The sequence below is a fragment of the Phalacrocorax aristotelis genome, chromosome 4 (assembly GCF_949628215.1).
Source record: "Phalacrocorax aristotelis chromosome 4, bGulAri2.1, whole genome shotgun sequence".
Classification (NCBI taxonomy): domain Eukaryota; kingdom Metazoa; phylum Chordata; class Aves; order Suliformes; family Phalacrocoracidae; genus Phalacrocorax; species Phalacrocorax aristotelis.
Window position 1 is genome coordinate 70,673,760 of NC_134279.1, and position 26,335 is coordinate 70,700,094.

Genomic DNA, 26,335 nt, shown 5'->3' on the forward strand with positions numbered 1-26,335 from the left:
AGCTGGAGATAAGCTGGTGACTTTTGTATCAATCAGGTATGTGACATGTGGGTCATTCTTGATAATTATAATACATTTGTATTCTGCAGAGGTGTGGTTTGAGCCAGAAAAGATAGCTGGAAAGCACAATGGAATTGCAGAGTTCCACTGCATTCATATCAAAGGCAAAGCATCATTTAGTTTGCACTGCCAAGCAAAGCAGTATCCTAGTTAGCTATTTAACTTATTTCTGACAGTGAAAAAGTATCTGTAAATAGGAAACAAAGCAAAAATGAAACCATATTTTAAAATATTTATTTATTTTACTTTCACACTAAACATAAGTAAATACTAGTTGACCAAAGTCAGAATACAGTATATTTATTTCCTCAGATTACTGGCTGAGACAGTAAAAAAAGAGTCCTTTCATACCCACTTTACACTGGAACATAAGTGAGGTTATATCTGCCATATACTGACAATTACCATGTGATAGTCCCTGCCTGTACAGTTGTATTTAGAAGGTAAAGCAGCATGGCTCTGTGAATCAGACCCTACACAACATTGTCTGAGTAACACCCTACTGCTTGTAACACTGTGACACTGGAGAATGCATGCAGACATCAATCTTTGGCTGATTACAGAGAGAAACCCTGGTCAAAATCTCAGAGGAACTGCCGAGAACAATGTTCCAGACAGAGCAAAAACACACCTTGTTGATTTAACTTTTTGGATCTTCTCTTTTTATTTTCAATGTTGTATCCAATTGTTTGATTTTTTTATTTAGACAGAATGATCTTAAATTCATTTTATCATTTTGTAGCAGTCAGCAGTGCCATTTGAGATGCTCTAGAATAGTCTGCCTGAGTTCCAGATGCTGCTCCAGAAGGGCAGGGTTCTCTCAGAGATGATACATCATTTCTGCCAGCACCAGAAGAATGTATCATACATTGCACTAAATAGCCCTAGACAACTCTTAACACAACTCAGAAGAGTCCTGGTCGAACAGTGCAAACATCTATGAGCATCATCTTACATAGTCTTCACAGTCATATGGTAGCAGCTGTGCAATTCTAATCTTAAACTATGCTGCTGCCTCTGTCTGGATGAATCATGCATATTTCTCTCCATTTGTTATAAAGACAGCTAGTGTGGCCAGCTCAGTTAGAGATGCTCACTTAGGTGAAATGAGTGCCATCCTGCATGTTCCTTTCTTTAAGGAGATCTTCTAGATCAGGGGAGTGGTTGGGTTTGCAAAAGGATCTACATCCAATATATTTTAGTCACTAAGTTTTGAAATGTGTCCTTTCCTCCAAGTTCCTCAGTTGTTGACAGCCAATTTTGTACATAAAGTGGGTGGACTGATGCACTTCTTTTCACAAGCAGCTCATAATAGGTAAATATTTTATAATACAGAGATTTATACACATTCCAAAGAAATCCATTGACTTTCTGAAAAATAATAAGAACCCTTTGATGCCAAAGAACTATTTCTATATCACTACAACAGCTGGAATTAAAATATTGCTCTCAAATCTTTAGCTTGCCTATAGATGTGTGTGCATGCATGTGTGTATACTAGTCATAAGCATTACCACTGTGAGATCATCAATAACATGCTGCTGTTCTTTGACTTGCAGTCTAAGGAATTCAATTTCTTGTTCCTCCCGTGTGCTGCTGAGATCATTCAAAGACGTGTGCCTCTTCAGCGCTGGCTGTGCAGATAATTTCTCTTTCTACAAAAAATAAAATAAAATTGAAAAAAATAAACATAAGGTTTTAAAGTGTCTTGCTGGAACAGGAGGAAAATTCTCATGTGTGACGCAGTAGTCAAGAATTCTTTGGATTGATCAGTGCATACTATTACACAAGACCTCTTTCAACAAACAAAGTACTAAACACTGAGGCATACAGCATGTGAATACCTCATATAAGATATTTCAAAACAGAATCAAAGAACATAGTCTGGGACAGAATTAGGAGACAAGTGAACTCAATGATCTAATATAGTAGAGCCTTTGGCACACACACTCAAATTCAGTTCTGACCTCTAATCACAAAAGCAGCATTTATTAAAGCGGATTTTAGTCATACACTTTTGTAGCCTCCAAACACATTTTATCTATCTGTGATCCTTTCCTTTAATCAGCCTGAACTGATACAACACAAAGCGTGTGCCAGTCTCAATTTAGAGTATGAATATTCAGTTGCATTAGCTGAACTTAAGACTCTGAAATGTCGATATTAGAGTGAAAGCCTCACCAGCACTTCCACTTCAAAAGTAACTGTGTGCAATGTGTTCTTATAACATGATGTCAGAGATGATTACTTACCAGTTCTACATTTTCCCTTGATAGATTTTTTATTTTCTCTTCCATTCTTTGGATACATTGCAACATATCATCGTTTTTTTTGCTCATCCTCTTATTTTTTTCTACCAAAGGCTTCAGCTGACTTTCTGTCTCCCGAGAACGTTTCAGCTGCAAATGGCAAAGGGACAAAGTTAGCTGTGCTTTAGTTTATACCTGTAGGAAAGAAGTATCTGTGTTTTCACTTGCCTTCTTCCTTCATTCAGGAAGTTTAGTTCTTTTGTTAAGTGGCATCTGATATAGACTACTGCTGAACTAACAACTACAGGAGTCCAAACAAATAAGAAATAGCATTTTTGTACAGTCTACAAAAAACTAGATCAGGTCATTGGATTTTGTTCTTGGAAAACCCTTATGATGGATGATCCTTAGAAGTGATTTCTTGATAACCTAATCTCATTGTCATAAGCTTCTTGTGAGCAACTAGGTCTCTAGGGTAGTCATTTTCACTATGCCTCAGTAGGAGTAAACTCTTCCTACTCTACTTTAAAAACCCTATACCTTATGTGTAATCAGAGCAAGTCAGCCAGACTAACTAGAGAAAGTCAGCCAGAGGGCACAAATTCAATCTCAGCATTCTGCTGACATTTTCAAGCTGCTCAATTTTATTCCTGTGGTTTTATGATGTTAGACAATTATGTGAAGAAAAATTACTGCCCTTTCTTGCATTTGTGTGTATTCAGTATTTCACTCTTTTTATTTCATTAATCCTTGAGCTGTTTTGTTTGTAAAAAATCTATTTTTCCAATCAAAAGATCTTTCAGTTTACTGAGTTTTAACTGGAAATGAGAAATAGACAATCTTTCTGCTGACGTAATTTCAACGAGTGGTTTTCTGTTTCATTCTCAGGAGAAAATTATTTTTCACAGTGCTCAATCATACAAGTTTACTGACATTACCAGTTTTATGTGATATTGTCACAATATGACAAAACCTTCTCTATATCTTTCAAAATATATTTCTTATGGCTCTGGGTCAAGCATCAAGAAGAGCACTTGACTGAGTCATACACGCCCTCCATCTAGAGGGACACTGAAGGATAGATGTTGCAGTACTTCAGCATTCTTCAAGGATGTTTTGAATGACTTATGACCACAGGGAAGATTAGGAGAGGCTGAATTATCTTGTCTTTATATAATGCAATCTTGAAAAAAAGGCAAGACGTTCTGGAGAGTACAGAGCAGAGAAAAGCAACTGTAGTAGTAAAAGTGGGGGGGAAATCCCCAAAATAACAAACACTCAGCATGTAGAAAAGTAGGAAAAATGGCGAACTGTACCCAGGCTAAAGCACATGTTCTTCTTACCCCAAGAAACTTACAGTGTTCATGAGGCATCTATTTTGTCATATGAAAGGGCAGTTTAGACTATACGCTATTTAAAGAGGAAAAGTTTAAAAGGAAAAGACTCAGTTATGTTCTCAGTTCATCCAATTTTAGTCTAGCATTACCCAATTGACTTCACTAATCTAGATTCAGCCAGGATGTTGGACAAGGAAATGTCAAAAATTAACTCTTCTGATAATCATTGAGATGTCATAACTAAATTATGTCCTTTTATCATAAAGCAAAGCCTTTGTATCTCAGCATGAAGAGCTAAGTCTGACAAAGCAAGGAGGAAGATGTCAATGCTTCACTCATCTACAGTACTTAGATGTGGCAAGAGTGCCCTTCCCTTCTCCCCCACCATACATAACAACATTTTTTGAGAATCAGATACATAGGTTGCATGAGGAAGAATTTCCATCTGATTAGAATGAAAAATCTTTTCTTTTGCCACTAGAAATAGGATAGTATTTGGTCATGTGTAAAAATCCGTATTGTTAAAACTCATCTCCCATTGCAGTCAATGGGATTTTTACCATTAACCTCAGTGCGAGCAATTAAGTAGCAATGCAAGGTAATAAAATTCATTCTTAAAATTCTTGCCATATCCTTTCCTTTGTAAGTTACTATCACTCTCCTAGGATAATTTCACCTACTTAAGAGATTTCCCTTGAGAAATGGCAGATTTCTTATCTCCAGCACAAGAAAGCTTTTATAACTCCTAGGTAGCATAAGCATGTCACGAAACCAATGTGAAATTTCAAAAAGATTAATACAGTAATTTAAGTGCATACGTTATGCATGTTTTACACAACATCATTACACAGTGCCACAGGCAATCTACCAGTCAGTTTGATTACAATGACCCCAAAATAAATTTATAAAGTTTTATTTTTCTGGAACAAGAGAGATTCCATCCACGTCTTTTATAGTCACAAAGTGAATCTCTATAGAAATCTCTGTTATATTTAGATACAATTGATTGAGGCCAACCAGGACTAATTTGTAAATTATTTATAGCACTGACTTTCCAACATTAACTCTTTTACCATAAAGATGCCCTCTGAGCCACCATCTGTGTTATTACTAATTAATTTACCAGTTCATTTCTTTCATCTGCTAAGAGAGTATTTCTGTCTTCCAGCTTCCTTATTACAGCATTCAGTTCAGCGATTTTTAACTGAAATCTCCGCACATCTCGTTCATCCAAATGCTGCTCCTTTACATCAAAAACATATAGATATATAAAATTACCTTTTAAAAAATAATTTAGTATCCATATATGTAATATCATGGTTTAGCAAGTGGATTGTGTAAATTTAAAATAGGCTCTTTACATCAATGCCTGGAAAACTTATTTTAATTAACTGAAACACTGAACAATAACATCCTGTGGAAATGCCACATGAAAAGTGCCATATTACATGAAAAGTGTCTACTTGTGAAATGTATGTAAAGGTTTAACAATTTAAAAAAAACAGCTAGATAAATAATATTTCACCTGGTTACTTCTCAACAGATTTCTTAGTATCAGCTGAAAGTAAAAAAAATCTAGTGCATAGGACACAGATTAAAATCACATGGCAGTTTTTGGAAAGTATATTATCTATTTGCTATTTGTTAAAATATTTCCTAAAGTTATGAAATAAATAGCTAAGAAAAAAATGGGGTTCACAGCTGAAGTTTACAATGTAAATTCTAGAAGTTCTACATCCACGCATTTTTCAACTTTCTTTGAAATTCAAGAGATCCAAGGAGTTTCTAAATCACCAGTGAAACAGCACAGTGCAGTCCAGAGCCATTTACCATTAATTAGTCCTTCTAGTATTTTAAAAGTAACCACAGAACCAATGTGAACACCCAGGCAGCAATTATCCTGTGTTGAACATTTGAAGCAAACACAATTTTCTTACCGGGCTTCCCATCAGTTCGCTGATATCCCCCACTCCCACAGGAAGCTCTCTCTTAGGACTACTGTGGTATCGTTCTGCCTCCTTCACTTGGACAAGCTGTTCATCCAAAGCTTCTTTCTGAAGGAGCAGTTTCTGGGTATGGCCTGCCTGGACACCAAGGTCTTTCTCCAGAGCCAGAATCACTCTGTCTTTGCCTTTTATCTCATCCATCTGGAAAGAAATAAAGCTAGAAGGATGTTTCTGTCTCGATGTGTTTACTGCATGCATATCCACAAACTTGCAAAAACAAAGTTCTGTTTCTCTCAGAATCACACCAGCAACCACATGGTGGTTGCTAAAAAGAAGATGTATCTCCTCTGAAGCCTTTTCCCCTTCCCTTAAAAAAGTTTCAGCCTTCACTTGATCATGAGTTTGCTCAGTGCAGTCTCAACTTAAAAGACAAACAGAAATAGATACAAACATATACTGAAACAGAATACATAGGCACTGAAATCATCCACTTCATCTGAGGATACACACTTCTATAAGCAGAAGAAAAATCTCCCTTCGATATGCTTCAGAGAAGAAACACAGGGCTAGTACAAGGTAAGACAAATGCACCCTATAAAACTCACCTGGGCTTTGTTTTAAGCTTGAGCCATACACATTTGCCCCATGTTGACTCCCTCTTTATTAGTGAAAATCACACGTGGTGAATCTCTTCACAGATGTTTAAAAATTAGAACCATATACACTCACATCCATTTAAACTTAAAATCTTAAGCAAACCTATGTATTTTGTGTGCCCTTGCTATAGGATTCAAATGAGGACTAGTCTTTGTAGAGAAGGAAAAAAAGCAAATGCACACAGAGCATTAGAATAAAGGGTAGGAAGTAATAGTTCTTAAACACCATCTATGGTTACTGAACTGTGTTGTTCATACAGCTCGATACCAAATAAAGCATACTGCTAGCAGCGATCTCTCAAAGGATTTGTCCCTCACAGCATCAGTGTTAAATTCACTTTGGTACTATTCCAAATGCTAGAGGAAGTGAGAATCTGCAGCAGTTTCTATAGAAACAGATTTCTTAACAAGACTGTTAACCATTAACAATATATTTATTGGAACTGTGCTGTATCTCCTTCAGTTTACTAAATTGTTTACTTGGCCAACATAAAACCCTTGCAATTTTTGAAATGGCTACTATAGTATTCTTTGAAAAAGTAAAATAAAATCATGAACTTGCTGAATCATACATTCGTTGTTCATTATAGCCCTAAGTCCTTTACGTCAAGTTACACCAAAAAATAAAAAAAAAAGACAAAAAAAGGTTGTGTTAGAAGTAATTTATAGTTAAGCCTGAGTGATGCACAGGATTAACACAATCAGATTACACTATCAGATACAATTTGCTTCTTCAGGATTCTTGCCTTACTCCTTTCACAGCCTACAAAGCACATGAAATTAGTTTGTGTACAGAACCTGAGTGGCAGGAGGTGGCCTGGCTGAACCAAGTCACATCATGATTGAAGATAAAAAGAATAGATTTGAAGTTAATAAACTGGTCTGCACTACTTTTAAGTTCCAACTGGAACTGATAGAGATCGGTTCTGAAGGAGGTTTCTTTCCTGATTTGGGAAGGCCACTGGGTCTCAATTCCTCATCCAGTAAATAGGTATGATACTTCCCAGTACGTTAATCCAGCTTTGTGAGATTTTCAAGTATGCCAAAAAGGACTTGCAGGAAAAGAATGCAGATTTATTAATGGAAGAATTTGCAACATGCAGGGTTTCAGAGGGACTGTGGAGTGAAGAGCAATGACAAAAATTAAGCAGCTGCCTCATTCACTGAATGCTATCTGTCATGCACGCTGATCTATAAGGGACCCCTTGGGAGGAAAAAATGTCATGTAACTAAATACTGTGGACAGTTTCGCTTTCAATTACACAGGTGTTCACACTGAACATCTATGTAATTGAGATAGGAATTTGTCCATGAAGGCGTACATTTAACAAGGAAGAACCAAAGTTACATAGGCAGCATTGACTTTAGTTATCCAATTAGTAGCACATTTCATACTCTTCATATTCTCACAACTTAAATGGTAAATGGAATGACATAGGTGTTTAGGTTGGAAGAAACAAGAAAGCAACAACCTCGGTACAGACTGCTACTTGCTGAACCAGAGCAGAACAGATTGTTTGAAACAGATGAGACCAGTGAAATCACACCCATGACACCCTTCACACACATTTCCATAGATCAAAGCACACAAGCTCACACACATTAGAGAGAAATGCCATGAAAGAGCATGGCTTTGGGGTGGGGGTTAGGGGAAGGCAGGAAAGAAGGCAGAATTCCCCTCTGCTCTTCCTACTACTGTTTTTTCTACCATAAAACCCATATGTGGTGAAACTTTCAGAAAAGAAACACCCCATGCTTCAGTCAAATAAAAAAAAATCTTTGAGACACTGATATGGTTGATTATTGTACAGCAGTGGCTGTACATCCTTTTTTATTTGGGGTTTATATTTTTAGTTACAGGTAGGCACAAGAGAACCTCTTACTCATGTAAACATATGCATGAGCGCACACACAAATACACAGAGCATTGCAATAGCACTTTTTTTTTTAAGCACAAACTAGCAGAAAGAATAATTTTAGGCAACCAACTTATTACAAACTGATAAAGATGAATAGAACTGCAGCAGTAATGCCTCTACCTTAAGTTCTGTTTCAGAAGCCTGGCGCACAATACAACTCTCCTCAAGGGGACACTTACACATTTGTTTTCTCCAGTTTAACTGCATCAACCCAGTCAATGCCTCAATTTTCTTAAACCTACCCCAATGCCTGACCCAAAGATTTACCATCTTTCTTCAGGCTTGCACACTGCAAACTTGTTCAACTTCCCTGTCTGCTTTCTTAACAGAGAGTACAAATTACTCCAGTGAGGGGAAAAAAAGGAAGACAAATATTTTACTGGGATGCAATATACCTCAGTTCCATGGGGGAGAAATGGCAAGTCAAGGGGCAGGCAGGCAAAAGAAGAGGAGGTACAAGACTAGGAAAAGGAGAGATATGGTTTAGGTTTAAACTGAACATAAGCTGACAGTTAAAGAGAGGTCACCACTCCCAAAAGACTTTAGCTTAGCTTAGCCTTATATAGTCTAATAGTTGTAAAAGCTCACTCAAAGTCTCCATGCCAGTTCTGTACCACTACAGAACTACCCTTCTCTCAATTTCTTGCCACATGTGGTTACACAAAAAAACCCAAAACATTGGCAGCATAAAGGGAAGCAGCCTTATGTATTTAGACCATGTATTAGGGTCTTTATTTTAGTGGGGAGAGGAGTATTTTCCATTAGGTAAATCAAAACCTAAAGGGATTAATCTGGGTTCCCTGCTGCTTGCTGTCTTGATCAAATACACGTTGTAGAAGCAACACTGCCAGAGCCAAGATCATCTAGGAATCCACATGGTGTAAAAGAGAAGGAATATTTTTTATTAGACCAAGTGACAGAGTTGGAAAGAAACAAGTTTTCAGGTACAGAAGCCCTTCAGCAGATCAAGAAGCTGTATGCTTGAAAGCTTGTCAACTTTTCCACCTGTGTAAGTTTGCTTTTCCCATAAATGCTTTGTGCTCTCTCTCTGGTATGTATATGTATATATACGTACATACAAAATCACACACAGTGTATGTATACATGTATATACACACATACATATACACACTCGCATTCTGCGATATTTTCCAATTGTCATTTGTGACTACTGTAGACAAGCTGAACATCATTAACTTTTATGATATTAAGTGAAATAACAATTAGGCCTCCCCTCACGACCTCTCAGGGTTAAAGGTTTAACCCTGTATTCTATTACTACAATGTTCATTCAGACAGCATCCAGAATTTGTTACTTTACCATGCATAGCATTCCTTTCTTTATCATGTTTTTTAACGTCTGTTTTACATCACTAAGGGAACCACCCCCTCTCTACTCATCTACTTACATAAACTACTCATCACTTACATAAAATAATTGTCACCTTTAATTCTGTTCTCTCTCAGATGCAATACGATTACATCTAAAGACTCCTTTTGCCTATCAGCTCTAAAATCCATACACACAGGTAGACTTTTACCTGAGTTCTTGTATCATGCGTTAGCCATTGCAACTTTCTCCTTTCTGACCTCAGATGCAGTCCTGCCCGCTCACCACCCAACCTCAATGCTGCTCTTAATGGTGCCCTCTTCACAACATTCTCATCTCTGGATTCTCTAAGCTGTTTTTCTTTTTGCTACATTAAACAACAACAAAAATCACTCTCACTGTCACAGAAGTTCACAGCCTCCCTGGAGTCCATTCATCCCTTATCTAATATAAGGGTGCTATGCCCCCTCCCCAATATCAGCTTGTCATATATGCAGTCATACATCTTCATGTTTTCTCCCATGCCACTGTTCCTACTTGAACAGACACCCCACAAATATTCATTTAGTTACCTGACTGACCTTCTTCAAATTCGTCTTATCTCTCTCTCCTTTTCCATAACACCTCTAAAATACAACAGGAAACTATGAAAAAACTGTAAATACTTAACAGAAATTGCACTGCTGAGATCACAATCTATTGTCTGATCATTAAACAAGATACCTAAATTAACACATCCCTGAGAAGCTAAGACATTGGAAGCACATTATAGAAATGCAGGAATTTCTCTGTTGGAAGTGATGCAGGTATGTCAAAGGCCAGCACTGAGCTCAAGCTAATAAACCTGGATGGATCTGTTCTCACTGGATGATTCACGACCAGATTGTGAGCAAGTAGATGCCTTTCCACTGTGCTCCTCAACCCCTCATGGTCCAGGGTGCATGGTGCAGGACCTGCCCACCAGGCGCCAGTAAGAGGCTTCTGCATCTGTGGCCGAACGTAGCTGGGGCAAGCAACACGTGGCAACTGAAAGCTGACTGCAGTAACCTCCTACCACTCCATTCGTGTATTCCTCCCTGTACTACTATTCATTCGGGACCTCTCACTAAGATACAAAGGGTAGAGACCATCTTTTCTTCCAACATATCTAGCACAAGGAGATCCCAATCCATGCATTGGGCTCGCAGGTATTATGTTAAATCAAATATATTATCCCAGAAATTCTTTCCAACTGGCTGCTTTGGTTTCAAATTTGTTCTCAGTTTAAAAGAAATTTGCCCACTTTTTGCAGCTACACAATACAGCAGGGTCACATGAGCTCTTTTACATTGTTTTGCGCAGATTTAAAAGCATTTCAGAATAGCCACATTTTTCTTCATGCAATTAAGCATGGTACAATTCAGTACAAAAAGTCTGTGATAGGAAGACAGTGGAGCAACAGCAGGGTAGAAGTGATTTTCTGCTACATGCTTTGAGAAAAGAAGTAGTAGAAGTACTCTCCAAAAGAGAACCATAAAGAAGATAAGATCATCCACAAGTAGCTGCAGAAGGAATTACTGAGAAATCACCTTAGATAGCGTAAATAACTGGGAGCTCTTAGTTAAAATTACAGCTTTCTAAAGGATCATTTGTTAATTAATGGGTTTTGTGCTGTAAAATATTAGGTGCTGAACACAGCAATTACCTGCATTGTATCATTGAAGAGCTAGCATTTATAGCCTGAGTCAAAATTACAGTTTCCTAAGAACAGGTATGTAACTGCCTCCTAACAGCTAAGAGAAATGAGCAGAAATAAGTGTTTAAATAATATTTAGCAAACATGAAAGAAAACCAAGCCAGTCATTGGAAAAAGTATCCTCTTGCCAATTATCCTACACTTCAATAGCTACAGTGAAAGAAAGTCAGAGACCTTTGGGGGAACTTTAGCCTCTCATAAAGTTGAAAGAGAAATTCCCAGGGAATTAAAAGCTAGGTCTATCAAGGCAGGAGCATACTCAGTTTTCAAAGTGGAAAAAGCCAGCTGCTGCATTGCCAAGTGTAAGATCTTCCTCTTTACCCATCCTTATCAAAGTTATCTCCTCACCAACTGCAGAACAAAATTCTATAGTGTTCTTCTCCAGAAGAAATTGAATTCATCTTTATACTAAATGCATGACACTGAAAATAGGGAAATCTTTACAGAAGTATTGCTAGTTACTAGGAAAAATAAAAAGGTGATGATACTCAAACAGTTAAAGATAGAACTAAATGGAATTAACAGCTTTTACATTTTAAAGGGACACTACGACCTAACAATATCCCAAGCTTAAAGCCCACCTGGAGGGAGGAATTAAAATATTATGCATTGTGCATAGCTTTCTCTACATCAAACATGGCCATCTATTTAAATAAATGTTTGCTGCTTATTTAGCAACATTAGGGGAAGAGGGAGAAAAGATGCCAGCCATCCAGTGAAGAAGTAAAGGTTACAGGCAGATAGATGGGACTTATTCTTAATTTCATGTGTAATTTTTCTAAACCAATAGTCAATATTTTCTTCCAATAGCTTTTCCCACATATTTTAAAGTGTGTAAATCTCATAGATAAGGCATATATTAAAAGTTTTGATAAATTATACAAGAAACCTTGTGGGCACACAGTTCCAGAACTTACTGATTGGAGGTTCCTCACATCTTTTTCAAAAGCACCTTGCATAATTGTAGCTGAATACAACCTCTACTACTGGATCTCTCCTGATACCTATTACACGTGTTCATTGACAGAGCTATAATGAAAAAGTAGTCAAAAAGATGGAGGATGTAGAAGGACTAAGTAATTAAAATTTAAGGCGTTTTTTTCTCCAGGTGCCACACCATAGATAATTATTGTGGTTTTTTATCACTGTTCCATATTTTGTAAAGAGATATGTCAAATTTATGACCTACCTACCATAATAGAGCCCTTAGAAAATACTAAGAATAAACACAAAATGCTGAGCCTGCAATATAAAAAGCTTTCATTAGATCTGCTTGATTCAGGAAAAAACAAGCCACCGGTGGAATGCTTCCCTGTGAGCTCCTGAGAGGACAAGCATAAACCCTCAGAGGACAGAAAGCAAAGTATGATTTGTAGTCCTAAAATGCTGATGGTGGTCGAAGGGTCTTTGCAGGAGATTAGCTCAGCCTTGGAATGCAGCTGAAACACGCGTCTCAAACAGATGGCAAAATACAGAGCAGCAGCCTAGAATTTGGTATCAGCAGCTGTGTGTGAAATACATGCGGGTTTAGGCGGCTGGTAAGAAGCATGCTACTGCACGCTCTACCCAGCCATGCATGACTGCACACACTTGGATGATTCAAAACTCAGCTTTCCAGTCTCAAAATTCAAGATTTTGATCAGGAAACAAAACTCACACATATGCGCCACTGCGCAAGTGAAGTGAGAAAAGCCAGGCTCCATCCTTCTTCTCAGGGCAGCGGAGGATCACGGAGTCCCCCTGCCAACAGCCAACTGTCCCTCTGCACCAGAGTTTGCAGACAAAAAGGTCTCTGCATCATCCCCAATGTTGAATGTAACCTGAAGATATGAATTTCACTGCCTTAAAATGGCAAAATCCTAGTAATGGGTATGCAGGAGAAAGTGAATGTTATTAGACAATAGTAGCCACCACTGCAAAGGATGCGTTTTTGAGGTTTGGTGGAATGTTAAACTTTTGCTCCTACTATTTTTCATGTTTTACTGAAAAATAACTTCTGAATCTCTCAGAAGGCAAAAGCTTCTTATTTAGCTATCTAAGTTTTACACCTTAAAATTTGAAGACAATAACAGATTTTAACAGCTTGATCAACTGCCCGGATGAAGAAATGGAATGCACCACCCCCAACTTTGTGGATAATAACAAATTTGGGGAAGCTGTTACTACACTAAAGGACAGGAACACCTTTCAGAGGGACTTTGACAGGTTGGAGAAATGAGCCAAAAACAACTCATAAAGTTCACCTATGACAGATACAATGTCCTGCCCCTGGGAGGGTTTAAATTCCTGCAATAGAAAAAGCTGGAAGCCAGTTGAAGCTGGCAGTTCTGCAAGGAGGAAGGGCAAAAAAAAAGGGAAAAAAAAAAAGGAAAAAAGAAAAAGCAAAAAAAGGAAGGACTTCGGTGTGCTGGAGGGCAAGCTGGATATGGGTCAGTAGTAAGAGTTTGCAATGACTGAAGTTAAATGGATACTGGGCCAAATCAGGAGGAGCGTAGCCAGAAGGATAGAGAAGCAATTTAGCCTTTTATTAAGCACTTATGAAACCACAATAGGAGCTTTTGGGCTCCCCAGAACAAAAAAAAGCTACAGACAAACTGGCACAAGTGCCATAAACTGGAGGAAGGCCATAAGACCACTACAGGGCTGCAGCACAGAGCGTTCATGGGATGGGTGAGGGAGCCAGGCTTGCTCAGCCAGCCAAAGAGAAAGACCATGGGATGCATTACAATTCCAGATACCCGTTCAGCTATCCAAGGGGGGATACAGGGATGAGCAAGGCAGATCTTTCTCAAAGATGCACAGCAAAAGCACAAAGGTAACAATCAAAGGTTACAGAAAGAGGAAGAAAGAAATGTCACAGTGATTAGGCATTGGGGCGGGTTGTCACAGAGACTGTGGATCTCCATCTTCAGAGATTTCAAATTTGACTGGAGGAGGCCGAGAATAACCTGATCCAACTTTCAAGGCAGCCCTGCTTCAAGCAAGACATTGGACCGGGCAGCCGCAAGAGGACCCTCACCATCTCAACTTCTCCATAGTTGTATGATACTCCACATACAGAATGCCAGTACTAAGTAATACAGTAAGGACTTGCAGGCAGACAAACAGTTAAGAGCTGTACAAGCCTAGAAAACAGTAACTTGTGAAGGAGTTGAGTCAAAATTTGCTTTTGCCCTGAACAGGAAAAATCTAATTCTTAATTCTGAAAAGTTGTTACTCTCAGTCTTTCAGAAGACTTTGTTTAAATCATGAGATACAGCATTATACACAGACACAAAACTGAGATATTTAAAAAAAAAATCACTGTATAAATGGTACATAAACTTTTCCCTTGAACAGAAGTTTCAGTGAAACTGCCTTGATTTTTAACTTTAAAAACTGCTTAATCTATTAATTTCAATTATATTTTTCCTGGTACTAAGGAGACTAAGGACACTTAAATAGTGCACCTATCTTCATAAATCATGGCTGATCAGGAACTTCTGATAATCACTCCTGAAAACAATTTATTTTACTTTGAGTCTATTAACAGCAAAAGGATTTTCTTCCTTGCAAGAATGAATCCGCAGTAATGTGACATTACTCTTTAGACAATTTTTATTAGGGTATTTAAGAATATCATTTAAACAAGCAAATTTAATTCATCTGGTGTCCTGTGTGCTGTCATAAACATGGATCTGATTGTGCATCTAATAAGATCAGTCGAATCTTCTACATTGATTTTGTGGTTAAGAAAACTGGGATTATTTTATATTAAATTGAAATAAGTCAATTCATTTCAATCCAAGCTGTTTCAGAATATTTAGGAAGACTATACATGCAAAGATTTTAACAAGGTCAAGTAGTATTTATCTGTAAAATAGGTGAAAGGTTTGACACTAGAGACATTTCCAGTAGAGGAAATGATATTTACTAAAACCCTACACTACAAATTACAGGATATAAGTATCATCTGTTTATTCCAAAGTTTAAATATTATGTTTATATTAAGAGTGCCTGACAAAATAAACATTCAGCTTCCATCTTATTCAAGAAATACTATAAATGAGTAAACCAGTGATGAAATAATTCAATACACTTTTATGATTGGTTTATTTGCATAGGTTTTCCAAGGACACCACAAAGTGTTCATTGTTCTTATCTCTGCAAAAAGACCATCTAGAGATACGTGCCTTGCAAAGTCAGGGCCTTTTAAAAACAGAATCCAGGTAGTCCCAGAATGCATGTAACCTCTAACTAATACGACATACTTAATATTCATGCCCTCCTTCACAGCTGTGCTGATGACAGAATAAGATCGGCCTGTTGCCAAAAGTCACCAACAATTCAACATGCCATTTCAGCAATTTCAGGCAAGAGAGAGAAACTTTACTTACCACTGAAAACTAACTTTAAACCTGATGTTAAAACCAAATGAGTGAGTTAGATGACAAGCTTAACTGAGAACCAAGAAAAATTGGCTAAAATATACTGTTGTTTTGTGTACTTTTTAATATTTAGATTAAAACAGTAAACGCTCTTGTAGTATAGTATAGTTCTGCTCTTTAGGCTACTTCATCAACACAACTTAATAAACTCAACTTTTCTTCACCATTAATCAGGTTTGTATTAAATGCACCTTGTACCAGCCCAGTCCTCAGAAGAAAACCAGACATAGCACTTTTAAGGATGCCATTAAAACAGAAGTTCGTTGATACTGTTATTTAGGTATGTATATGCTTGCCTATACAGCCCTCAGCTCAATGTATGCTTCAGGGCTGTTTATACTGAAGCTCCATGAATGAAAAAATATAATTATGATTTTGTATATTCTTTTTGTAAAAAAACCTGATCCATAAAAACAGGCTTTAACATTTCTCCTTCTTACAGATTATTTTTCAGTTTGCTATTTCTAATTTTTTTCTTTTTTTCCTATTTGCTGGTTTTTAATGTTGTTTCTGATTTTAAGTATCTGAATCTGTATCAGCATAGTTTTCGTACTACATTGCCAAACAGTCCAACTGTCCAGACTCAACTATTCAGAAAATACTGGCTGAAAAAAAAAAGTAATAGCCGTTCTTGCTTTCTTATCCTATTCTCTAAGTTGTCTCTTTACATTTAAAACATGTTTCATTTGTCTCTCTAACTTGTTACTAGCTATTTTTACTTCCAGTTTCTTAGCTGCCAGCACATTGTGCCAACACATATATACAGCAAGAATAGATTTTCTTTTTGGGGGAAAAAAAAAGAAAAAAAATCCATGTCCACAAGCTTTCCTTTAATTAATGAAAACATTTCTATCTGTTCTATTAAGTCAACTACAGGAACTGACTAATTCCAATATAATTTCATACTGCACAGAGGAAAAAATGTTATATTTTTTGCCAAATAGCTATTTTACTTTCCCTTTTTAGGCACTAGGATCGTCCCCATTCAATCTTGTATGCATTGAGGCTTATTGGGTGTTTTTCACGGCTCAATTCAAAACTGTGTAGAAAATCTCAAAATTGCTTAATCTTATTTCTAAAATACTGACATTTGTACAAGACAAGCATGGCTGTTTATGCACACAATGTAATTGTATCCATATATTCATAGACAATGGATTTTGCTTTTTACCTTTCTCATTACTTTTTTTTTTTTAATGGCAAGCCAAAAAATGCAAGATTTTACTCAAATTAGTCATGGGTATTAAAATCAATGGTAAAAATATTTATTTTTTTTTAGCCGCAATATCTGTATGCAATACATGTGCAAAACTAATCTGTGATCTAAAATGCAAAATAAATCAGCCAAGTCTGACAAGACAATCAGACACTCAATTACTCTATCTGAATTTGAATTACAGCCCATTTAGGCCGTTAATACCAAAGATGCTGATTAGTTAATAGTGCCATAAAACACAGCACACATACAAAAAAAGCACATTAATTGTAGCTCAGTTACAGAACTGAGCTAATATTAATAACACTGCCTGCCACTTCCTTGCTATTTCATCCCACAAGGGTAGGATGTACCTACCAGGTACCCCAAATCCACAGCTGATATGGTTAATCTGAAATTGAAGGCAAGCATCCCTTGCACTAATTAAAATGGAAGAAGGAGGGGAGAGGGAAATACCCTGATGATCTGATTCTATAATCCCACTTGTTCTCCCAGAGGAAGAGAGCAGCATCTAGGAACCCTACAGTATTTTCTACCTTGCCCCAGATTTAAAGAGTGCCCTATGCAATAACAGCTGCCTAAACTGCTACGAATTCCTAGAAGAAAAACTTCTCTTCCATAAAAACAAACCATACAATTTAATGAAAAAATTGAAATTCATTATCTGAGAGGAGTCAAGGTGCTATAAGGCAACACCGGCTCCTGATATCTTTCCCCTATACTTCTTCGGGGTGGGAAGATATGAACATTTCCAGTGAAAGCCCATGAGATTGATGGCAGGCTTCCTCTGGGGCTGGGAATAGGAAACAAGAGTTATCGACACACTCTCCCAGTACAGTCACCTTTCTGGATGTACTGAGTAATGGAGGCCCAGTAAGGCTCCAATTAAAATTCTGAATGACTCAACAGGAATTTTTTGTGCCAGACAGAAAACCCTGAGTGCCCTCCTTCATTGCCTTCACGCTGCAGCAGGTTGAAAGCTTCTATTTTTGAAAGAGAAGAGTTAAGCCTTTCCTTTACAATACCACTCAAAGACACGGCATATGTGTATTTACTGGGGCAATTTGGGATGACAGAATTTGGGGTGCACTGCTATGTGCCTCACCTCACCACTTCTTGGTGAGGTAACCTTCTTTGAGAAGGTTAAATTTGTTTAGAAACTGTTCTCTAGAAAAAAACATGCCACAACATAGCAACCTTCTCTCCTCTTTAACACTTTTTAAAACTACCTGTACTGTACAGTCATGATTTTACAGTTCTACATTTATAATATGGAACTAAATACGAAAGAAACTATGCTTACAGACACCTCACGCTGTCAATCTTTGCAGTTGTCGTTATTTAATCAAGTAAATTAAAACCTTGAAATGTAATCAACGTCCGATTTATTTAAAGCATAAATATTAACTGCATTAAAAGCTTTCATTGTCTCAGACAGAAAGTCACCACCATTAAACAGATATTATGTGTTTATAGCTTGCCCTCACTGTAATTTTTCCTAAGGAATACGAGAAATTAGAGGACATACCTGTGTAAATACAAACTGATAAAATATTTTTCTTAAGAAAACTGATGTTTCATTCCATTTAGTCTGTACGCCCTGATATATTATAATTTTAGATTTTATCTGCATAGCTATTGTACTGCTAGCTTAGGCAGATTAACAATCAGATATATACATATACATGGAAAATATCACGGTAGCAAAGAGAAGAGCCATTTGATGATGAACTCGAAATGTACTACTGTGTACAGCCCATCTTAGATTCTTTACATTTTACAAAGCTGAATAATTTGAAATATTTGGGGCACCTGCTGTCAGGAAATATTGCCTGTTTTTTGATTTCATACAAACAGCATAGTCTGCCATCTGTGCTGAAGTTCTAGGGTTTATGAAGCGTGAAAAAAGCCTGCTGTCCTCAGCCCTAACTTTTCTGCTGCAATAGAAAAAACACAGAAATTTAAAAAAATAAAAAAGGGCAACAATGCTTAAAATCAAATGACCTGGATAATGATGGACAAGAAGCAAAGACATTGTCTTGTTCCAGAACAGTTGATTCTCTAATATAAATATAAAAGCTCTCTGAAAAGTTAATTTTGCCATCTCACAAAGGTGTTCTTGCGTTGCCAAACGGGCAATGCCTGACTGTTTTGGTCAGTTGGACTTTGTAAGGAAATACAGTTGAGCAAGTAGGAAAGGAAAAGTCTGTTTCTTTGAGAAAATTCATTGTGGAAAGTCTTGGTTCACTCATATTCCATTTGGTGGGACATAAAGCTTTGGACTGGGTTGGGCTAGCCTTGGAGCCAAGGTCCATCTTTGCTGTAGGGAGGAGAAAGTCGCGGAAATGGTGGCCTATTGTAACAACCAGCACTGATGAAAGATGTCACTGCAAAGAGTGGTTTGCTATTTATGGGCACATACAGCAAGATACTAATACCTGCTAAAAACTGAAATATGCACGCATTACTCAATGAACTTACCAGCCTGCGGATCTCTCTCTCACATTCCCGCTTTATTCTATTAATCTCATCCTGATGGGATTGATAAGCCGTGCGCAGGTCAGCAGCCTTCATTTTATCTGCCTGCATAATGTTGTTCAAAGCTTCTTCAAGTTGCTTTTTGCCAGATTTCAGCTCCAAGATCTCCTGTTGCAACTTCATCCGTTCACCGTCAAACGCCCTGCGAGCCTCCTCCTTCGCTTCACTCAGCAGCGCTGTCTTCACTTTGTCAGCCGCTCCGTCCCGCAGCACGTTGACTGTTGACTGCAAACGCTGAATTTCACCATCTTTGATTTTCACCATTCTTGCTACCTCCTGCTCGTGCTGCCGGATCAGTAGCTCTCTGACACTCTGAAGTTCTTTCATTTTCTCCTCGTGGAGCTTGGCTTTCAATTCAGAAACATAAGCAGTGTGCTTGTGCTGCTCTTGCTCCCTTTCTTGCTTAACCTCCTGGATTTTCTCTCTCAATTTACCCACCTGGAACATCAATATAAAATATTGATTAACAAGTGCTACCACACTTTTAAAAGTCTTCAAGGCAGCTTTTTCTAAAACATTATTAAAAACTCATCCTGAATATTCAAAAGCAAAGACTGCACACCTGATGCTTCTCTCTCCAGCACACAACTGGAGAACCCGGGCCAGGAAAAGGCCGAGTGCATGTGCAGGAATCTGCTATGGAGATGTGCTATTGGCAACAAGTTCTTGCAATTCTAGGTAATAAAATAAAACTGAGCAGCATCCAATCTAGTTCTCTCCTTATCTCCTCTGCCAACCACCTCGGACTACTGTCATCCATAACCCCGCTACTGCGCTCTACAAGCAGACTGAAAACAAATGAGACAGAAGAGAGTTTCTGTTTATGCTGGGAAGGAAATGCTAGAAAACTCTCTAGTATTTGAAGGACCATCCTTCACGGATGCTCATAGCGACTTAGATCTTCATGTACATTCAATTAATCCACTTCCACAGCATCCTTCTGCAGCTAAGCAGAACTATCACTGTTTTACAGACAGGGTGCTCAGTCAGGCATAGATTGATTTACTTAATTCACACACATACTGTCTTTAGGATTTGAGTCAGAAATTCTTAAACCCAAACCCACTACCTGACCTAAGATACTTCCTGCTGATCAGATGAGAACGGATCTTGCCTTGAAGAAACAGAAAGAAGAGATCCTATCAACAAAGAGGCGTTCTTATCAATAGCAACATGGGGAATAAAAGCTAAATTAAAAGGGCAGGGGAGAGAGAAAATACACTGATGTTTGATTTCTTAATTTCTTAGCGACTTTAATGGGAAGTCCTTAATAGACTAGCCAAAAGACTCGGCCTTCTGAAAAACCACCTCTACTCAAGCAGCCTAAAACTGAGGCTATTCACAGTCCCCAGACACTTCAGAAAATATAGGCGAGTGACTCTAAGGGTTGTGGGGGCAGTAGGGGAAAGGCCTTATAGCCTATTATAGTAATACCCGCTGTGATGAAACCTCATTATAAAATAATGCTCAGCAGGCTGCATGGAAAGCAATGCTTTTTTCCAAGTGGGATTAGATATTAATTTAGAAGAAAGAAACAAAAGAAAAAAAAAAAAAAAAAGGAGAAAGCCTTGCTTCTCTATTATAGTATACCAGAAAGGCTACAATGTATTTCATCATGTGTAGTTTCAGTAACATCAGTATCACAGTGACTGCCAAAATATGGGCTCTATACATGTACTTCTCATCTAAAGCAAAGTCAGAGGAAGAGATTTCAAAGACTTGGGTTCTAACCTTGAGTGGCAATACAATCATATATACCAAACAGTGCTCCGTGGCAAAAGGAGGCTACCGAGCAGCAGGCTGTTAGTCACTGTCACAATACTCCTAGACTGCTTGCATCTATGCTACGCAAAGATGGGATCTGTAGTCATAGAATGCATTTAATTTACTCTAAACTCAGAGAGAATTGCAACTTGCCCCACATTAGTGCAGAAAGGATGGGAGATCTCTATTAATATTCAGACTATGATTTACTATGAAGGCATAATTAAAACAAATTAATTTTTGCATGGTTCTGGATTCTATGGTCAAAAAAAAGGTTAATTAAAAGCAATAATACTAGTTCAGGAAGGGCCCAGAAACTGTCATTATTTTGTTTATTGGAAGCAGGTTGGATCCAAACATGCACTTTTGCGTGTTTGCTTTAGGAAAATCGGGCCATCTTAACTCAAAAGCCTCAGATATAACTCATCCAATGTAGCCAAGATTACTACTTATTTTAAGAGTGACCATAAAATGAGACTGACATGTTACTCATCAAACCCACAGCACTGACAGTAGGATTTCCAGACTCTGAACTTCACCTGAAGTCTTCAGACAGCAGGGGCAGCAGAGTTTCCCTGTGCAGAAGATGTTATGATCCTGCTTAACCAACTCAAACTTACCCTAGATTTAAACAAAACAAAACTAAATAAAGTAAAGCAAAAAAATAAATAAAAATGAAGCAGGAGAGGGAGGGAAGGCATCTACATTTTTGTGAAAGTAATCTAGATACACTGTGGACCAAACACCAGCTGAGACAGTGCTATAATTAGAGCCGTGGAAAAGGTAACAGCTCTGAATCAGACACCATCAGAAGCAGATCTTATTGCACAGATACCATTACTCTACTCCAGGATGATTCAGATAATGTAACTTTAAGAAGAGGAGGGTTTTTATATTTTTTTCCTCCCAAACCAGTAAGTCTAGCTATTGGAAATTATCCACAGGAGATACCCATGTGTTATTTCTTCCGGTGGGATGACATTTAGTTCCAAGCCTGTAGTGGATAGCACTGATTTTCAATGTTTAGATTAGGGTATCCAATTCCAGAGGAGAGTCTAAGACTTTTTAATCCCTCCCCATAGCATGGGGTTTGGACTAGACGATCTTTAAAGGTCCCTTCCAACCCATTCTATGATGCTATGACAAAGCTAAAGCACTTATTCACCTATGTACTGTTACAAGTGGATGAGTTTATAGATGAATTTGCAAATGAACCAACACTTGTTATTCACTTAAATCTATCAGTTATTTCCTTACTGGTGAGCAAAGAAAATCGAATTGAAACTGAGACATGAAACCCAGTAACGACAACACAGGAAAACAACTGTATAAGGGCATATATAGGCAAGGTTAATATAGCTCCAGAACTACAGTAATTTAAAATTAGTCATGTTGTACATAAAGAACGCAACTGAAAGGCAGTTTTCAATACAACACATTAATGAATGTGACTTCCTAAAAGCATTTTTAATATACGAGAAATGGATTCTGAAATTTTGGAGGAATACTAAGTTACACAAAATGGCATACTTGCTCAATTTTTTTTGTCTTTCACTGAATTAAGGGAAGGCAACATCTACATACATTGCTGCTGTCTGTGACAACACATACTAAACCACTCAGAGAACCTGAATATTATCATATATTATCTAGTCATTTTAGCTACAGAATTCCATCAAAAGCAATCTAAACAAGAGGAATAAGAATCCTTCGAAAACCCCTGGATTTTTACACTGCATCTTAAGTGCCTATCGCTCCTCATGACTGAGTAAAATTCATGCATCCTAATTCTCAAGGTCTTTAAAAAGTCTTTTTTTGTTATTGCTTCTTGTCAGACAAGATGGAAACTTAGATCTGTCTCTTAGGACTTCCCTGAAAGCCCTAAGATGTCCTTCCCACACTCCCACCATCCCTCTAGCCTGCACACTATGCACATCTGTACACATTTGGCTTCCAGAGCAACTGGCTGAATGAAAATAGTAGTCTCGCATCTTCCCTTATGCCTAAGTCTCAGTTTCAAAATGAACTTAATCTTTAAAGCAATTTGTCTCTTTTAAATTTCTGGAAGTCTTTTTTTTTTTTTTTTTTTCTTTTTCTTCTCTTTTCATGAAGAAAGCTTTTATTTCATAGGCAGAACATGAAGCATAACCAAGAAATGAAGCCGATAGGGAAAAAAAGTCAGGCAGGATATCAGGGCACCAATAACGCAGGTATTTTCTGCATTTCTAAATTAAATGTTTAATAATTGGTACACATTGACACAACACTGCGGCCAAAGCAGAAGCTAGTTTCCTGGAAAAATAATGCCAAACATCTTTGCCTCTTCCCTTTCTTATGTCTGAACAGTGCCTGAAGGAAGGATTTTCTTTATAACAATATGACTTTATTATCACAGAATATTTGAATCTGGTGTTGTTTTCTTTGACAAGGTACTTTGCTCACTGAGACAGAAATATAATAGTTCAGTTTTATGAACTGGAGTAAATGATATAATTTTAATATCATACATTTCCTAAAAGGCAATAACCCATTAACCCATTAACCCATATATGTTTCCGAGTGTTACTGAACCACTGCCCCAATAAAAACGTTATGATAAGAACTTACGAAGGACTACCTCATTCTTTTTCTCTTGGATTTAAATGCAGATATTTTTATTTGTGGCACAATAGCCAATCACTTGGCAGGCAGGAGGGATACTCTCCACGCAGCTTTTTGCCAGGAACTCAGGTTATGGTAGGCAATTCACAGAATCACAGAATCACAGAATGGGAGGGGTTGGAAGGGACCTCTGGAGATCATCTTGTCCAACCCCCCTGCTTAAGCAGGGACACCCAGAGCAGGGGGCACAGGAACGCGTCCAGGCGGGGTTTGAATGTCTCCAGGGAAGGGACTCCACAGCCTCCCCGGGCAGCCTGTGCCACTGCTCTGGCACCCTCACAGGAAAGGAGTTTTTTCCTCATAGTCAGGTGGAACTTCCTGTGTTCCAACTTGTGCCCGTTGCCCCTTGGCCTGTCATTGGGCACTAATGAAAAGAGCCTAGTCCCATCGTCCTGACAGCCACCCTTTAGATATTTTTAGGTATTGATTAAATCCCTCCTCAGTCTTCTCTTCTCCAGGCTGAACAAACCCAAGTCTCTCAGCCTTTCCTCATATGGAAGAAGCTCCACTCCCCTGATCATCTTCATAGTTCTCTGCTGGGCTTGCTTGAGCAGTTCCCTGTCCTTCCTAAACTGGGGGGCCCAGAACTGGACACAGTGCTCCAGATGTGGTCTCATTAGGGCAGAGTAGAGGGGGAGGATAACCTCTCTTGACCTGCTGACCACAATCGTTTTGATGCATCCCAGGATACCGTTGGCCGTCTTGGCCACAAAGGCACACTGTTGGCTCATTGCCAACTCATTGCCAACTGTGAAAAAGGCAAGTTAATAGGGGTGAGGCCAACAAGCAAAGATGCTACTGTTTGGGTTTTTTTTAATCAAATGCAATAGAACCTTCCATTCAACAAGAACAAAAGTCTATATGCTTTGCTTTTTCTAAAAGAATAGGTAAACTCTACTCCTATTTGAGCACACTTATAGTGTAATCTAGTGTCCAGCCTACAGCATCCTTTCTATTAAAATTTCAGCACGCATTTGATCATGCCATTAAAAATTATTCACTCAGGCAAGACTGCTATGGACACAGGCAACCAAAGATCATAGATTCATAGAATGGTTTGGGTTGGAAGGGACCTGTAAAGGTCATCTAGCTCCAAACCCCCTCCCACAGGCAGGGACACCTTCCACTAGACCAGGTTGCTCAAAGCCCCATCCAACCTGCCCTTCAACAATTTCAGGGATGGGGCATCCACAACTTCTCTGGGCAACCTGTTCCAGTGTGTCACCACCCCCAGAGTGAAGAATTTCTTCCTTATATCTAATCTAAATCTACCCTCTTTCAATTTAAAGCCATTACCCCTTGTCCTGTCACTACATGCCCTTGTAAAAAGTCCCTCTCCAGCTTTTGTGTAGGCCCCCTTCAGGTACCGTAAGGCTGCTATAAGGTCTCTCCAGAGCCTTCTCTTCTCCAGGCTGAACAATCCCAACTCTCTCAGCCTGTCTTCGTACGAGAGGTGCTCCAGCCCTTGGTTCATCTCCATGGCCCTCCTCTGGACTTGCTCCAACAGGTCTGTGTCCTTTTTACATTGGGGGCCCCAGAGCTGGATGCAGTGCTCCAGGTGGGTTCTCACCAGCACAGAGTAGAGCAGGAGAATCACCTCCCTTGACCTGCTGGCCATGCTGCTTTGGATGCAGGCCAGGATGCGGTTGGCCTTCTGGGCTGCAGCACACATTGCCAGTCATTTGGAGCTTCTCCTCAACCAACACACTTGTAATAGCAACTCAAGACAGAAGGCAGTTGTCATTATTTGCAGAGTTCCGCTTAGATTTTAGCTTCTCCAACAACTAGGAACAACCATCTGAAGATTATTGTTTGGCTGCTTTTGGGTTTGTTTGTTTGTTTGTTTAAGTACAAGTTTCCTTTCCTGACAAATTTCCCTATTTGCCTACCTCTCTTCAATCCCCCTGGCCTGTTCTTCATGGATTCCAAGAAGGAATTAACTGGACAACATTTAATACTTCCACAATGCTCCATGCAATGCAATTCCAAATTTGAAAGCTCAGTTACAGTGAAGGTTATACAGCACAATGAAAATGACATGCTGTGAAGAAAATCTTACATCTTTCCATAATGACTTTGGAATCTCTATTTAAAATACACTGAAGAAATTTACCTTTTAAATACTTACAAGCTTCAAGGAAAGATGAAAAAAACATACATGTTCACTAGCCCTCCATTTAAAAATATTACTGCATCTACACTAACTTTTCAAAACTTAATTGAACCATACTTAGATAACTTGTGCTTGGAGTTAGGGAATACAGCGTCATAGGATAGCTGAGGCTGGAAAGAATCTTCAGAGGTCATCTAGTCCAGCCCTGCTCAAAGAATTCACAATCTGCCTGAGCAATGTGTTACATGTTCCCCAGCAGAGGGGAGGGATCACCTCCCTCAACCTGCTGGCAACACTCCTCCTAATGCAGCCTTCTTTGCCACAAGAGCACATCGTTCAAATACATTTTTTCATCACTGCAAACACACACTGAGCAGATTTGTA

At 38.4% G+C, this 26,335-nt stretch overlaps 1 protein-coding gene across 4 annotated transcripts in view; it reads right to left on the minus strand.

The window, feature by feature from the left end:
- Positions 1-26,335, minus strand: part of JAKMIP1 (janus kinase and microtubule interacting protein 1) — a 106,017-nt gene that overhangs the window by 57,878 nt on the left and 21,804 nt on the right. For all 4 annotated transcript variants that reach the window (XM_075091899.1, XM_075091898.1, XM_075091901.1 and 1 more), the window contains exons 3-7: positions 19,357-19,851; positions 5,584-5,793; positions 4,770-4,889; positions 2,313-2,459; positions 1,575-1,715 (exon numbers count right to left, since the gene is read on the minus strand). In XM_075091899.1, the coding sequence (XP_074948000.1) occupies positions 1,575-1,715; positions 2,313-2,459; positions 4,770-4,889; positions 5,584-5,793; positions 19,357-19,851 (1,113 nt within the window). The remainder of the gene's footprint in view (positions 1-1,574; positions 1,716-2,312; positions 2,460-4,769; positions 4,890-5,583; positions 5,794-19,356; positions 19,852-26,335) is intronic.